A 15,851-nucleotide genomic window follows, 5' to 3' on the forward strand; every position below is an offset into this window, starting at 1 on the left:
TAGTATACCTAGGCCTACACATACCGTTCCTCTCGGCCAGTGTGGTGTGTCAGGTGTGGCCTGCACAGTTCAACTATTTGCTGTAGGAGACCTCTGTCCACCCTGTAGTGCTCCACTATCTCCAGCTCATGTAGCCCATGGTAGGTTACCCTGGAGTATATACACTCTTCTCTGTCTCCTCACTGTGGGTTGTTCGGCAGCATTCACATCCTCACCACCCTCAGCCTCTTGCACATGTTCTATGTTGCCTGCTGCAGTCCTTCTCATTTTGTAGGTTTGTTTTTTAAAATTTCCCCGCTTGTATACACCGGTGGTGTAGAGTGTGGAAAAACCAGGGGGGGAAGGTGTTTGCTTGGTTTATAGTGGTGTTCTGGGCTGGGCTGGTGCCTGTGTAATTAGCTGACCCTGATACATTTCACCTGGCAGCTCAGCTAGTTCTTCTTGCTCTCCTAGCTCTTCCTACTGCTGTTTTCCCTTCCCATTGCCTCCCTGTTTAAACCTGTGTGCGCCGTGCAGAGTGCTCAAATGTGCACAGAGCTGCTATTTCCTGGTTTAACTTCCTTTTTCTTCCTGTGAAACTTGGTGCGTGGCATGCACACCCGCTTACACTTTGTAAGGAGTGCTAGGCAGTTTAGACACACCTCGAGCTTAGCTGTGCTAAGCTAGGAGCAGTCCCGAGGCACAGGGCTCCAATCTACTTACAGTATGCCTGACACACAACCCCATGATGTCACCTGTATCCAAGTCTTGCACCCAGCTATTTATACTCTTACACTCTTGGGACCTGCCTCACATCCTGGGGAAATCTGGGATTCACTATCCTTCCCCTCATTTGCATAGGATTGCCTGCTAATGCATAGATGTTCTTCGTGTTTCACTGTTGCAGTCATTACATTTGGGTAATCTTCTGGCAGGTTGCCCTCAGTCGGTCTGATTAACAAAGTCTTGGATCGTGCGTCGGTTGCTGTCCCTTCTTCCATGACATCAGGTTGTCAGGGGTATAAAACATGCAGCCGACACCATTAACATCAGTCTTTTTTGCTGCACGGTGCCCGAAGCAGAAGCAGTCCGCAAGTGCCGGTCGGCCGACAACTGAAATTTTCATTTCCGAGTTTCAGAACCAAAGTCTTCAACTAAAAGCTAAGTACCCCGTTGGGGAAACTTTTTCTTGCTCCTTACCAATGTCAGTAAAAGTTAATAATTGCATTACTTGTGGGAAGCAAATATCTCATAAGTATTTTCATTTGTACTGTATTCCTTGCCTAGGCCCTGATCATAACGTACCTTGCTGTCGGTTTTGTGCTAGATTTTTTTTTTTTTTTTCAATAATCATTTTTATTGTTTTGCCAAACCATTATTCATTTCACACACTATTTACATTATGTACAATATTGCTTCCACTGTTTAAGTTCCATTTTGAATTTCCCTATAATACATTAAGAATAAATATCATTTTAACCAAGTACAGGAAATTAAAATCACAAAAAATTAAACACAAAAGCATCTACAATAGACAATTTTAAACCAACTCAAGCCAATAATTTGTATTATTTCTACATTTTCTATCTAATCCAAGAATGTGTTGGTACACATACAGAATGTCCTGACGGAAAGTGGATAGGGACTGCTACGCCAAAATAATATTAAAGATTTGTTCCCAAATTTTTATGCTGTTTATACTTTTCTTATTATTTCTAATTAACAATTTGTGCTAATATATGCTTAATCGCTAACAGCCTGAAATTTTGCCACGACACCTGTGCTGGGTTCAACCAATTTGTGGCTATATATAATTTCATTAGTAAACTAATATTCATAATTACAATCTTTTTGTATTGTCCAAATTCTCCGTGGAATATGTAAAATCAGAAATTCCCAGGAGAGTGTTGAGTTTTGGTAACCATTTTTGTAGTTGTAACTTTAAAGAATTCCATAATTTATAAATGCACTTGCAACTCCAGAACATGTGTAACAGGTCTGCTGTCTGATCTATACACTGTGGACATGTAGGTGACTTTTTTGAATCAAATTTATGAAGTGTAAGATGGGTATAATATGCATTGTTAAATATCATCAATTGAGTAAAGACCAGTTTTTGAAGTGATACGGATTTTAATGTTAAGTTAAACGCCTCTACTATTTTACTTTCATCTAGGGATGGCAATTTCTCTCTCCAGTATTTGGATAACAGAATATGATTATTATATTTTCTCTTTTGCCATTTTATACGCTGAGGATATATATTTTCTATCTTGTTGCAATGCTTCCCACAGTTGACCTGAAATAAACTAGTTCCTCTTTTTCTATTTCAAAACTGGTAAAATAATTTATGGCCAAATCTTTTAACTGCCTCATTATAATTAAATAAGAGATGGGAAGATTCATCTCTTTTAAGATATCATGTACTGCTACTCCTAGGAAAGGGTATAAATCCCTTACAGTTAATTCCTTAATAAATGGATATTTCTTTAAGTCTATCAGTTGATTACCAATAGTTATATTAGGATTACCATCAAACGGTTGAAACATCATCATATATTTTAAAAGGTTCAAGGAGGCAAACAGAGTTTGAGTCGCCACTGCCCATACCTTAATGTGTTCCATTAACTCATATTTACTCAATGTTTTTATATTCAAAAATGGTACAGCTTTAACATTAATTCTCTTCCCTTTTATATGTTTATAATTTAGCAGTACCCATTTGGGTATCCATTTTCTATTTTCGCTATCCAAGTAAGACACCCTTAAAATCCTATTGGCCTGAATCACTGTATAATACATCTCAAAATCTGGTAAATCCAACCCCCCCCTCGTTTTAGGAGCCATCAGTTTTTCATAGGATATTCTCGCTTTTCTGGGTTCCCACAAAAATTTCCCCAGTCCTATCTGAAATTGCTTGAAAAAGGATTTCGTGATTTTAAGTTGTGCTGCTCTAAAAATATATAGCATTCTGGGGAGAACGTTCATTTTTATTATCGCTGCTCTTGCCATCATCGGTAGCTTCAACTTACTCCATCTTTTCAAATCCATTGTTATTCGGTCTCCAGTTGCCTTAATATTGTTGATAAAAATTCTCTATTTTCAGTTGAAAAGTCAATCCCCAAATATTTTATTCTTTCTTCTGTCCTTATTCGTCCTATCAGTGGTAGCATTGAAAAAGGTGTAGGTGTCTTTAGAGGGAATATTTTGTTTTTTTTAAAATTTAGTTTGTAATTAGCAATTTTCTCAAAGGTTTGTATTGCTGTTAGTATTTTTTCTGTATCTGACACCGGTGTGGTACTGTATATATTTAAATCATCTGCAAAAGCAGCCATCCTAACATTTATCCCAAGAAGTACAGGAGAATTATAAAAAACTTTTTGTTTCATATGAAGAAATAAAGGTTCTAAATACAGATTAAACAGTATGGGAGACAATGGGCACCCCTGTCGAGTTCCATTTTTAATTTGAATCCTTTTGGAACATTCATGATTTATATATAAACTAGTGTATGCATTCTTGTATAAATTTCTTAACATAGAAATAAAAAGCTGAGGTATATTGAAATATGATAATGTTTCAAATAAATAAGCCAAATTAACTCTATCGAATGCTTTTTGAGCATCAATTATTAAAGCATATATGTTCATATTTTTATACTTTGCATAAGATATTAAAGTATGAAGAGTTAATGTATTGTCTGTAGTCTGTCTCCATCTATAAACCCGCCTGTTCTTCTGATATTATCAAGTTTATTATTTTTTTAATCTACTAGCTAGAATAGATGTCATGATTTTCATATCAATATTCAACAATGATATGGGCCTATAATTGTCTGGATTTTTGGGATCACTATTCTCTTTCAATAACAGAATTGTTCTTGAGGCATTAAAATGAAGATCATTGCTGCCATTCGAAATGATATAGTTAAAGGTCTGTGAAAGTCGGTGCTTAGAATCCCACTAAAAGATTTATAAAATTCAGAGGTCATACCATCTGGTCCTGGGGCTTTATGTGGCTTTAGTTTCTTAATTGCCTCTAGAACTTCATCAACTGTAATCAATGCAGTCAATTCTCCCTGAGAATCCTCGTCAATCTTGGGAAAATTAATTTTCTGTAAGAACTCTTTCCTCTCTTCATCATGCCCATGAGTTTGTTGCTCACCATATATCTGATTAAAAATTGATTCAAAAATCTTCATGACATCTGACTTATCAGTATATAACGTATTATTATGATTTATTTCGGTAATTAATCGTGTCGATTTCGTCTGATTAATAATGCGGGCTAATGCTTTCGAGGGAGTTTGAATGTGATTTGCATATTTAACTAAACTTCTTTGTTCGTACAGGTTTTGTGCTAGATTTAATCAACGCACTATTAAACGTGGGTACATTTTTGCTTCTAAATATTTTGGCTCACGATTTAACTATCCAGAAATGATGTTGGTTAGCAATCCGACTACTGGAATACCTAAAAAATGCAAAGAAAAAGACAGAGACAGGCCGTCAAGGTCCAAAACTGCCGACGATGCTTCTCCTAAGCCAGTCGCTAGTTCGCCGGTACTCAGTGAGGCGCTTTCGCAGCTCCTGATGCCCGCTACTTTTGATTCGCAGGCCTCTACTGAGACCCATTCGGGGTCCGGTATGCCGCGAGATGCTTCAAGTATTGAACCTGCGGATGTCTCTACCTTAGATGTGTCCAAAGCCACTGTGCAGGCACCAGCTTCTGAGGGTGTTTTCAGGCCTAAAGATTTGTATATTAAACTGACTGCATCTTCAAAACTAAGGCCAAAATCTACTTCTATGTCTAAAAAAATGACGCTTGGGCCACGTGTGCAGGCCCCTATGCCTAAAAAGCAAATGATCAAAATGTCTGAAGATTTAATTACCTTGATAAGGGGTAGCCAAACTCCCTCCTGCTAAGAGACCTAGGCAGTACATTGATTTTGAATCTTCTGATCAGGATTCTATTTCTTCTGATTCTTCTACTGAACAGGATTTATCTATACCAACTTATGAGGACTCTGACGCAGAAGATTCCATTCCTTCTGCTTCTCCCCCTGAGGATTTCTTTTTTGGAGAAACTTTACATACCTTAAGGGTACATTTCCACTGGGAAAGTCAGAATTTCTCTGAATCTAAAGAGAGACTTGGGGATTTTCTTCTTTGTCAGCATAGGCCTTTGGCTATACCTCCTGTTCTAGACATTGACGTTTTTTTCAGAATCTAGTATGACTCCTGATTCTCTGCCTCTGGCTCCTAGTAAGCCAGACAGATACTACAGGGTTCCTGACTCCCACAAATTCCTTTTCAAAAATCCTACTGCTGACCCTGAAACCATTTCTCAGGGTCCCAAGGGCATTAAGCCCTCTACTGCTAAAATCCTACCCCTTCTGATAGAGATTCCAGGGTGCTGGACAATTGGGGTAAGAAGGTTTACACGTCTGCAACCTTGGCAATCAGGGCTTTAAACTGTCAATTTCATATGCTTAAATATCAACGGCATATCATGGGACTACTTAAACAGGAAATTATGTTAATCTCTGACTGTGTGGAAAATAAAGATTTGCAGGATTTATTACATTCAGCTGAACAAGTTGGAAAACATACTTTGCAATGTGGTTTTGATTCCTTGGAGGCATCTTGCAGGGCTGCTGTAACTGGATCTGTGCTAAGAAGGCATGCTTGGCTCAGAGAGCAACCTCTGCCTGACCATGTTAAAGCAAAATTGTTGGATGCTCCTTTACAACAGGACCGTCACTTTGGGAATAAGGCTGAAGAAGTGTTAAAAAAGATGGAAAATAAAGCTAAATCTATGCAAACTGTGAAAGATTTCTTACAAGTGCAACCTCCAAGATTTAGTAGGCACTGGCCTACTAAGAACTGGTCCTTTCCAGTCCCTTCAAGAGCCGCTCAAGTCAAATCCAGACATTCCAAAGGCTCCAGGTTTGTCACAAGGAACTTTTAGAACAAAACAATGGGGTGTCTCCACCTCCAAATCTGGAAACAACAAGGCACCTCCCTATGGTAAACAGTCTCAATGACTTCCTCACCAAGCACTTACCTTTTAGCCGCCCCTTTGGGAGGAAAATTGGCACTTCGTGCACGAAACTGGCAACTTATTACCCAGGACAAATAGGTTTTAAGTATAGTATCCCGGGGATACAGATTTCCACACGTTGCCAATCCCAAACGGATGGCCAGATCTGCCCCCAAATCAGTGGGCAGAGGCTCAGAAACAAGTTCTGTCCCTCATGAACATGGGGGCTATTCAACCAGTACCAGAAGAAGAAAAGAGACTAGGTTTCTATTCAAGACTTTTCCTGGTACCCAGAAAAGACAAATCATGGCATCCAATTCTGGACTTATCCACTCTAAACACATTTCTGGACATTCCAAAATTCAAGATGCTGACTCTTCAACAGGTACTACCTAAGCTAGGCAAAGATGCCTGGGTGGTAACTCTAGACTTAAGAGGCTTACCTGCATATCCCAATCAGGGAATCTTGCAGAAGATACCTCCGCTTCAAAGCAGGCTACTTGCATTATTAGTTCTCTGCACTGCCCTTTGGCTTTTCTACTGCGCCCAGGGTCTTTGCAAAGTGCTTAGCTCCAGTAATTGCATTTTGCAGGCAAAGAAATATTCAAATATATCCATACCGGGACGATTATCTAATTCAGGCAGAAAACAAGGACATTCTTCTAAAGCATCTGGCGTTTGTAAAAAGGGTTCTAACTTGTCTAGGGTACACCATAAATGAAAAGAAATCACAACTGGTACCCTCTCAAAAAATTACATTCCTGGGTGCAAGCTTGAATACAACTGCCCAGATGACTTACCTTATGCCAGAAAAGCAAATTCAATTGGTGACTTACTTCAAACAGGTGGCCACAAAAACCCTACTATCTGCAAGACAAATTCTGCAAGCCTTGGGGTTCATGGCCTCCTGCATTCTTCTAATTCCATATGCAAGACTGCATATGAGGAAACTTCAGTGGCACTTAAAAAGTTTATGGAGTCAACATTGTCACAGCCTGGAAACAATGATTCCTATCATACCTTGCCTGCAACTAGAGTTCCTATTGTGGGCAGAGGCCTGCCACCAAAACAAGAGACTGCCATTCACTCCACCCCCTGCCACCCAATCCCTAACTACAGACGCATCAGACTATGCTTGGGGGGGCTCATCTGGCAGGAAAGTGCATTCAGGGCAAATGGAGCCCAAATCAAATGCAACTACATATCAATCAGAAAGAGATGCTAGCTGTACAGAATGCACTGACAGCCTTCAAGGACTACCTTCATCCAGGGCAATTAATGATAAAAACGGGCAACACCACAGTTATGTGGTACTTAAACAAGCAGGGGAGTACACATTCCTACCCCCTTTGCAGACTAGCCATGGCATTGTGGAACACTGCCTTGACCTACCAAGTACAACTACAAGCTCAATTCCTGCCAGAAAAGCTAAATACTCTGGCAGACGAACTAAGCAGAAATCTTATGGACCCACACAAATGGAAACTGGAACCACAAGTTTTCAGCATGTTGACATGCAAATGGTCCAAACATAGTTCTGGGGTGAGGCAAAGAGATCTATCAGTTGGACAAATTCTGCACAAGAATTCATTGCAAAAAAGCTTGGAAATTGGATGCTCTATCATTCAGCTGGAAAAACCTATCAGTCTATGCTTTTCCCCCTCTGCCTCTGCTCTCCAAAGTTCTACTAAGTCAGACAGGACAAACCAAAAATTATTCTGATTGCTCCAGACTGGCCTCGCCAACACTACTACCCACTCCTGCGCAATGTGTCACACCTTCCTCCGTTGCTCCTGCCTCAGACACCTTATCTACTGTCTCAGCAGAACTACCAAATTCTGCACACTTAGCTCCAAACTGTCATTTTGGAGACTAGAAGGCCTAGTACTAGAAAGTCTTATGCTGACAAATGGAAAAGATTCTGTGCCTGGAACCAATCACAAGGAATAAGCACAGCAATGCCCAACATTCCTCATATTCTGCAATATTTAACTGAGATGCTTCACAAGGGCCTATCTTTTTCTTCCATAAAAATCCATGCCTCAGCCATTTTAGCTCATTACAATACAGAACCTCCCCTCTACTCTCATCTTGTGCTAAAGCAGTATCTCAGAGGGGTCAAAAATTTAAGACCTCCCAGGAGAGCGCCAACTCCTGCATGGGACCTCAATTTTGTTTTGGAAAAACTCACCGTCCCTCATTTTGAGCCAGCTGCTACTGCGGGCCTAAAATTTCTCTCCTGGAAAACCGCTTTCCTTTTAGCAGTCACTTCAGGTAGAAGGATTTTAGAATTACATGCTCTTATAGCAGTGGAGCCTTTCATTATTTTTCATCCGGACAGGGTGGCTCTCCGGACCAATCCATTTTTCATGCCTAAGGTGGTATCCAGTGTGGCTCTTAATCAGACCATTCATCTGCCAACTTTCTTTCCCAATTCACAGAACAAGGGTGAGCGGATTCTGCATTCATTGGATGTACACAGACAACTTAGATTCTACTTAAACAGGACAAAATCTCTAAGAAAATCTGAACAACTATTGGTGGCATTTGCTGCAGGGGCAGAGGGAAAGGCTATTTCAAAGCAGACCATTTCCAAATGGATAAGCCATTGTATTCGTTTCTGCTGTATGCACCATGGTAAACCTATCCCCAAGGGGATCAGATCTCATTCCACCAGGGCTGCATCTACTTCTGCAGCCTTTCTCAGAGGGGTTCCTACCAGCTACCTGGAGCTCAGTTCATACGTTTACAAAACATTAACATTTACCTCTCTTCTCTAAATCCAGAGCTGGCTTTGCCACTGCTGTCCTGCAGGGCCTTATAGCTGCTGCTAATGCTGTATAAATCCATCCTCCCAACCATAGCTTTGGGATTCTACCCAAATGTAATGACTGCAACAGTGAAACACGAAGAACATAGTACAGTTGTGTACACTTACCATAAATGTAGATGTTCGAGTGTATTCACTGTTGCAGTCCTGGTTACCCACCCTCCAGCCCCCTGTTTTTCTCATACTGTACCTCTCCTTTCTTTTACTATGCTTAAAAGCCTTTTTGGTGTATTTGCTTTTGTTTGGAGGTATATTTGTTGTGTTTTAAATTATATACATATATATTTTGCTCCCCATTTGGGGGGGGGGGGGCACCTGACATCTGGGGCAAGAAAAACTGATGTAATGGCATCGGCTGCATGTTTTATACCCCTGACGACCTGATGTCATGGAAGAAGGGACAGCAACCGACGCAGGACCCAAGACTTTGTTAATCAGGCTGACTGAGGGCAACCTGCCAGCAGATTGCTCAAATGTAATGACTGCAACAGTGAATACACTGTAACATCTACATTTATGGTAAGTGTACACAACTGTACTTTACATGTCCCACACTGAGCATCCCCCCTTAGCAACCATTACTCACTGGCCAGGTTGTCTTATGCCTGCCATTGACTTGCATGGCAGAATACTACTTTGTTAGATTGCTTATTTTAGGTCTGTTTTATTATTTCCCCCTGATCCCGTTTGCACGCCATTGCCCTATGCTTAAACAGGCAAGATCAGCGAAAATAAAATTTTTTTTTTATTATTATTTACGCATTTTGCAATGCCAATGGCCTTCTACTTGGCCATTGACATGCTTCATCACTGATGTACAGCTTTTATTTGGAGTTGTCTTGGCTCCGTTTTGTAGTTTGCAGAAATGTACTCTGTTACTAACCGAGTACATTTTTGCAGACTGCACTCGTCCTGCACTGACAGCTGCCTGCTTCCTGGATCGCAAATTACCCTCATTTGCATGGTTTTCACCTGCAAATGAGGGTAATTTGCATACAGGAGCTTGGTTCGTGCAGGATTAGCCTAAGAGTTCATGTGCACATCCCGGGAACTCATTCCTGGATCGCACGTTGGCCATATTGCCGAAAATAGCTTTTAAATTAATCCTGCACACTATAAAGGGCTTCGTAAATTCTGGGGTGTACCTCCGTCGAATACCAGTGCAAAGTATTTCGTCACAGTCCAGTAATACATACAGACTGAGGTATTGCTTGGTTCTCTTTCCTTTCTATTTTATACTTGTGGCACAACTGCAGAACTCTATAAATGACTGCCACCTAAGTAACTAAGCAAGATTTACAGATCTGCACAACTCCACGTAAATTTGAATTCCTTTCATATCTTTCCATTTGTACTAAGTGCACTGTTGAACATATTGATAATGCCTGCATTTCTGAACCAGTATATTAGTGCAAGAGACATCTCACCTCTTTCAGTTAATCATGTGTAACTTGTATACTAGAATAATGGAATGTGCTTAAGTTGTATGTATGGTATTTATATGGACAACTTGCGTAATAGTTTAGTTGTAAGAATTTTTTTACTGTATAGTTTGTTCATTGAAACATGTATTGTATATGCAGGCTGTTCTTATACTACTTCAGTAATTTGCTGTTTTAGCCCATATGCAAATCTACATGTAACTACTTTTAATGTAGTGTTCTGTTTGTAAATGCATACACGTTATGTAGTTCGAGGGCTTTTCTACCTCTGGTTACTTCTGAAAACAGGCTTGTTCCCAGAAGGCTTAATCCTATTAATAAAAACAAAAGTAAATGAAATGTAAATAATGATCAACAGAAGCCACTTCTGTTGCTTGGGAAGGCTGTGAGAATGTTAGTGTCTTATAGCTGATACTGGTGCCTCATAACACACAAGCTGAATTCAGTCCTTTAAATGTGTTGCTTAACACTTTCTGCGCCACTTTAAAATGCATGTGATACAGTCATACTGAGGTAGGATCTCCTTATGTAATAGCAGGCAACTGACTGTGTGAAGAACAATGGCATCTGTCGCATATAGAGGATGATTTCAAAACTAAATTTATGAAATAACTTAGATTATTATACATGGGTTTTAATCCATCAACTGTAATGTTCCAAACTTTGTATAGGCAACTCTTGAATGTTAACATAATTTCTGGTTTGTTCAGCAGATTTTCTGAAGTGCATTCATGTAGCATTGCCCATTTAAGATGTCCAGTATTGCCCTTCATTATTTCCCAGATGCACCATGTCCACCAAAAGGTCAGACTGCAGGATAAACAGAAAAGGCGGTACTCTACAGCTACATCTTGTCAGCTTTTCATACAAAGGCAAACATGTTTACTGATTGTAGGCATTGAAAGTAAGCAAAATAAACTAAAATGAAAGATGCAGTGCTTACAGGTGAAGCAAAAATGTTTAACCAGGACAAGAAAAAGTCTGAGTTTTTGTACTGCACCATAAACTGGACCTGTGACAGGGTGTTAGGATTTAGTTCTGTTGGTATTACTGCTTCATTCAGTATTGCTGTTATCAGCTGTGAACACGTGCATAAGAAATTCTGTTGACAATAGTGTCTCCCACATGAAGTCCTTTACTCAGTTAAGGTTTAATGGGAATCACAGTCCTATTTATATTAATGTTTAGAATTCTAAAGTTAGACTAGCTGTCATCAACCTATGAACCTTCAAGTACAGCAAATGGGAGAGAATGAGAAATGGGGTGGGATGGCGCTTATGGTTAGGAGATGTTGCGAAAAATATTGGAGGAGGTAAAATGCTAGGAAGTGTTTAGAGGATTGAGGTAGATGAAGACATGGAGGAATGGAGGCCACTGAAGAGACATTTTGTGGTTAAAACATATATGATGTTCCATATGAATTGTTAGAAGTTAAAATTGAAATGATCGTGAGAGGCATGGTAAATTCAGTTTAGTCAGTAAAATTATTTTAAAAAGTACATCAAATGGTAAGAAACGTAAACACTTCTTAAACAAGTAATACTTTCACAAATATTAGCTTCCATGTAGTCATCAAACAGCTGAAGAATTTATTAACTCTGCCCAATTTAATCGCATACCTATTTATAAGAATATTTTCATTCATTCTCTTATTTTCCATTTAATCCATTTCAGGGTAGTGAGAGAGCTGGACCTTGTTACTTCACACAAAGTCGATGCAGGATAGAGAAGCTAATCCTAGATGTGGTGCCAGTCTACTGCAGGATACTCACAGGGCACACTTTTATGACTAACTTGGAGGATCACCAGTTCTCCTGTGGCATGCATTTAGGATTGGGGAGTAAATTTGGAGCATCCCCTTTATTTAAAATACTGTGATGGGCTATATAGTGAAAGATGAAATGTAGGGAGTTGACTATAAAATTTGTTAAAATCATAGCAGTAAAGAGCACTAATAGCCAACGTGTTTTTGTTACTGGAGGGTACTTCTGGGGATTTCAGTCAGTTAAAGTTGCTGTTACTACTTGGCAATTCAGAGTAAGGATATGACTTTCGGCTTTTCCCGGTCAGGGATCGCCACTGCGGAACTCCGGTCTGCTCATGATTGGCAGTGGATTTTTACAGTGCCGAGTTGCCAGCCCGGCGCCCAACCTTCAATGAAGGCACGCCCATTCACGCTCGCACCTACCTGCATGTCTTTAATGTAACTCGACCGCGGGTAGAACATGCAGACTCCACACAGAAGGCACTCCAGCTGAGAATTGAACGGGAGAATCTCTTGCTGTGAGGCGATAATGCTAACCGTTGCACCACAGCAGCTACTCAATTCAGAATAAGAATATAAACAGTGTTATTTTTGTGTATGCTGTATGATCCTAACATTGCAGTCATTACAGAGGGTGGAGTCAGTTTTGCTTCAGCCACAATAGTTACTGTGAAGATGGCCATCAAGTATGCTCAGCAGCAACAACTGCAATCCAGGGCAGTTTGCCTCCCTCTTTGGTGGAACAAAAAGTAGGGCATATGTGCTAAAACAGGGACTGCCCTGCTGGATCTCTGCTGGAGGATAACTTTAAGGCAAGAACACACCACTAATTTTTATGGCATACTAGTGTGAGAGCGTCATCACAGTGGACCAGAGAGAGAGAGAGGTGTTCTAGAAAAAACAGGCTAGTGAATGATGTGGTGATATTTTTATGGCTTATTTGTTTGTTACATATCTGCAGTACCCTCTGTCTTAAATAAATACTGTTCCTGTATTGTTACCCATCTGGTATTGCAATTTTATGTGCTTTGATTTTTGTTATAACCCTCTTATTTTTTTCATGGCTGGTTTATGTACTTTTGATATGTAGTGGAGAAGTAAAACCTCTTCTCTGTTTTGTTAACTATTATACAGTGTCTCATGCATGTAATATTACACTACTGGTTTTGATTGTACCACATGACATGGTACAACAGTATCTAGTCCACTAGTGATCATCTGAATTATCTTTACAGGTGCCTTGGAGACCTCTGCTGGCCAGAGGTTAGACTGTGAATCTCAAAGTCAAGTTATTGAAAGGCTCTTTCCTATGCCACTGTGGAAAGATAGGTAAGACATAATGCTTGTAAAGGGAAGTGTTAAAAAAAAAAAAACAAAGATTAATTCAGTAACATCTTAACTTTCAAACAACTGCTTTTATGTCAGGCTAGCTTACTTTAATGGCGAAGGGTTCATCACGGCACTTCACAGCATCATCTAAATTTATCTTCATGTTTGTCTACCTAAGCCTTATTGCCTTGAAGGAAAAGATAATTTAACAATATGCCTGAAGTTAACTTTGGAAGCTTAAATCAATTCATAGGTATGATGAGCTCCACAACTGCATTTTCATGTAACAGTTTAAACTCTGCTAAAGGGAGGGAAAGATTTATGTTATGACAGTTCTAATATTGGCTTATACACTTTTTTTAATTAAAAAACAAAAAAAAGTATGTTTTGTTTTAACTGTTATTGCGTTTATTAATGGTAAAATACTACTTCCACAGTATACTCTTATCAGATCTATGAAAGCCACGTGTAGAGCATTAGGCAATTCAGATAGAAAATATTATTTTATCAAATATTTTACATGTGCTACTGCTTTCAGATTTGTATTTGTAGAGGATGGTTTTAAATATTTTGAGGTTTCTACCTGTCCTTACTCTTTCTCCCAATATAAACCACATACTATTTTTTTTTTATTGAATATCATGAATTTAGTTTCTCATTATATATTATGTTCATGTTCTTTACTAATCTTCTTTAGATTCTTTAATTGTTCTGTGATTGCATAATATAAACAAAATGGATTATTTTTCCCCTACTCCTGATGCATGCTTCTTAAAACAGCCAAGGGGCTAATTTACAGTCTTTTCTTAAATCGTTTCTGAATGTCAGAGATTTTTTTTTGTAATCACAGTACAGACTATGACTTAGTTTTCACTGTGTAATGCTGGAATTACATTAATCAGTTCTCTAGGGAAACCTTTTTTCCACCATTACATGCCCCGTTTTAATACTGTTTTGGTTATCAAATCTTGCTTCTAGGTCAATTAAGGTCACAGATAGCTACTCTTTTCTGATTCCTACTCTTTTTCAGTTAAAATAAGTTATCTCAGTATGTGAAGATTGCAAATGTGATACTCTTATCCTGAATATTTTTTTCTTCAGTTTAGTCATAGTATTATTGATGAACACAGTTTTTGGGATATTCCTAGTAAAGTAATCAGACTGTAAATCTCTAGATTCCTTTATTCACTTTTTTTGTAAATTGGCGCCACAGTGCCTCCTTTCTAATTCTTGGAGAAACCATTTTATTAGTGTATTTTTGAAAATTATAGAGATAATTTAACACCTTTTGCGTAATATTTATGCAGTTCATTAGGTAATACATATGTATATCTCCATGGTGCTTTTCCATTTTTCAGTTTACTGTAAAGACATTTTTATCCTGTTTGCCTAGTTTTATTTGGCTTTTGCACTCATAAGGTATGCTTTTTCCTGCTTATGAACATCCTACATCTTTTTTTCAAGTCCTTGTTTATCTTTAATATCTCTACTGTAATTTTGTTGAAGTTTTCAAGTCTTGCCCAACCAACCATTCACATTCCTTTTTAAATTTATACATTGTTCTCTTCTTTCTACCTTATGCTTTATTTCTTCTGTAATTTTCCAGATAATTCCAGGAACATGGTCTCATGTCTATTTTAATAAATTGTTCATAATTACATATTATATCCTCTTCACTGGATTTTATATTCACCATGCCTACATCCTGACAACTGATCTCCTAGCTGTCTTCCTTTCCACTTTGCTGATTTTTTCTGACTTGTTATAAGTTCCACAGGATTGCCCCAGTGGCTCTCCTCCTCGCACCTAATTGACCCATTTGTTTGACCCCATTTGTTCTTCCATCAGGGATTGAACCTTCTGACTCATTCACTCCTTAGTGGAGGTGAGAATTTGGAGTTGAGGATTGGGCCACTCTGCTGATCCTGAGAGCTTTGTTATTTCCACTCCCATAGCAGACTGCAAGCTCCAGTGTCAGGAGGTACATAAGCATATTTCCAAACAAGTGGTATACCTCTTGTAACACGGGCATGCAAAGCTCTTCATGCTGCTGCAGTACACTGATTCCTACAGGTGCTGCCAGTACAGCAATCCAAGCTGCTGCCTTCCCCATAGGATGGGTGAGCTGGCATTGGCCACTCATTCTGTCCTGTCTCACCTAGACCCTCCAGCACCCATGCTGCTATTCAAACATGGGTCATCTGGGATACAGTTGGAGCTTTATCCCCCTTCGCCACAGGGCCAGGTTACTTTGTTAATTTTCTTCATAATTTTTCCATCCATGTCCTATTTTTATGGACATAGGATAGTGTATTACAACTCTTTCTTTTTTTTCAGTTAAAGTATAATCTGTATTTGAGCTATATTTATGGGCAATGTATGTTTCTAGCATTTTGCATATGTTTCTTTCATTGATGGTGTTCATCATATTTTCAAATAAGTTAAACTAACCCATCTTTATTTA

General features: G+C 39.0%; 1 protein-coding gene across 4 annotated transcripts in view; it reads left to right on the forward strand.

Annotated features, from left to right (window-relative positions):
* Nucleotides 1-15,851, forward strand: part of TP53BP1 (tumor protein p53 binding protein 1) — a 1,265,047-nt gene that overhangs the window by 177,708 nt on the left and 1,071,488 nt on the right. For all 4 annotated transcript variants that reach the window (XM_044077533.1, XM_044077532.1, XM_044077535.1 and 1 more), the window contains exon 4: nt 13,294-13,387. In XM_044077533.1, the coding sequence (XP_043933468.1) occupies nt 13,294-13,387 (94 nt within the window). The remainder of the gene's footprint in view (nt 1-13,293; nt 13,388-15,851) is intronic.

The sequence above is a fragment of the Protopterus annectens genome, chromosome 7.part0, assembly GCF_019279795.1.
Source record: "Protopterus annectens isolate FY-2018-M chromosome 7.part0, PAN1.0, whole genome shotgun sequence".
NCBI lineage: Eukaryota > Metazoa > Chordata > Ceratodontiformes > Protopteridae > Protopterus > Protopterus annectens.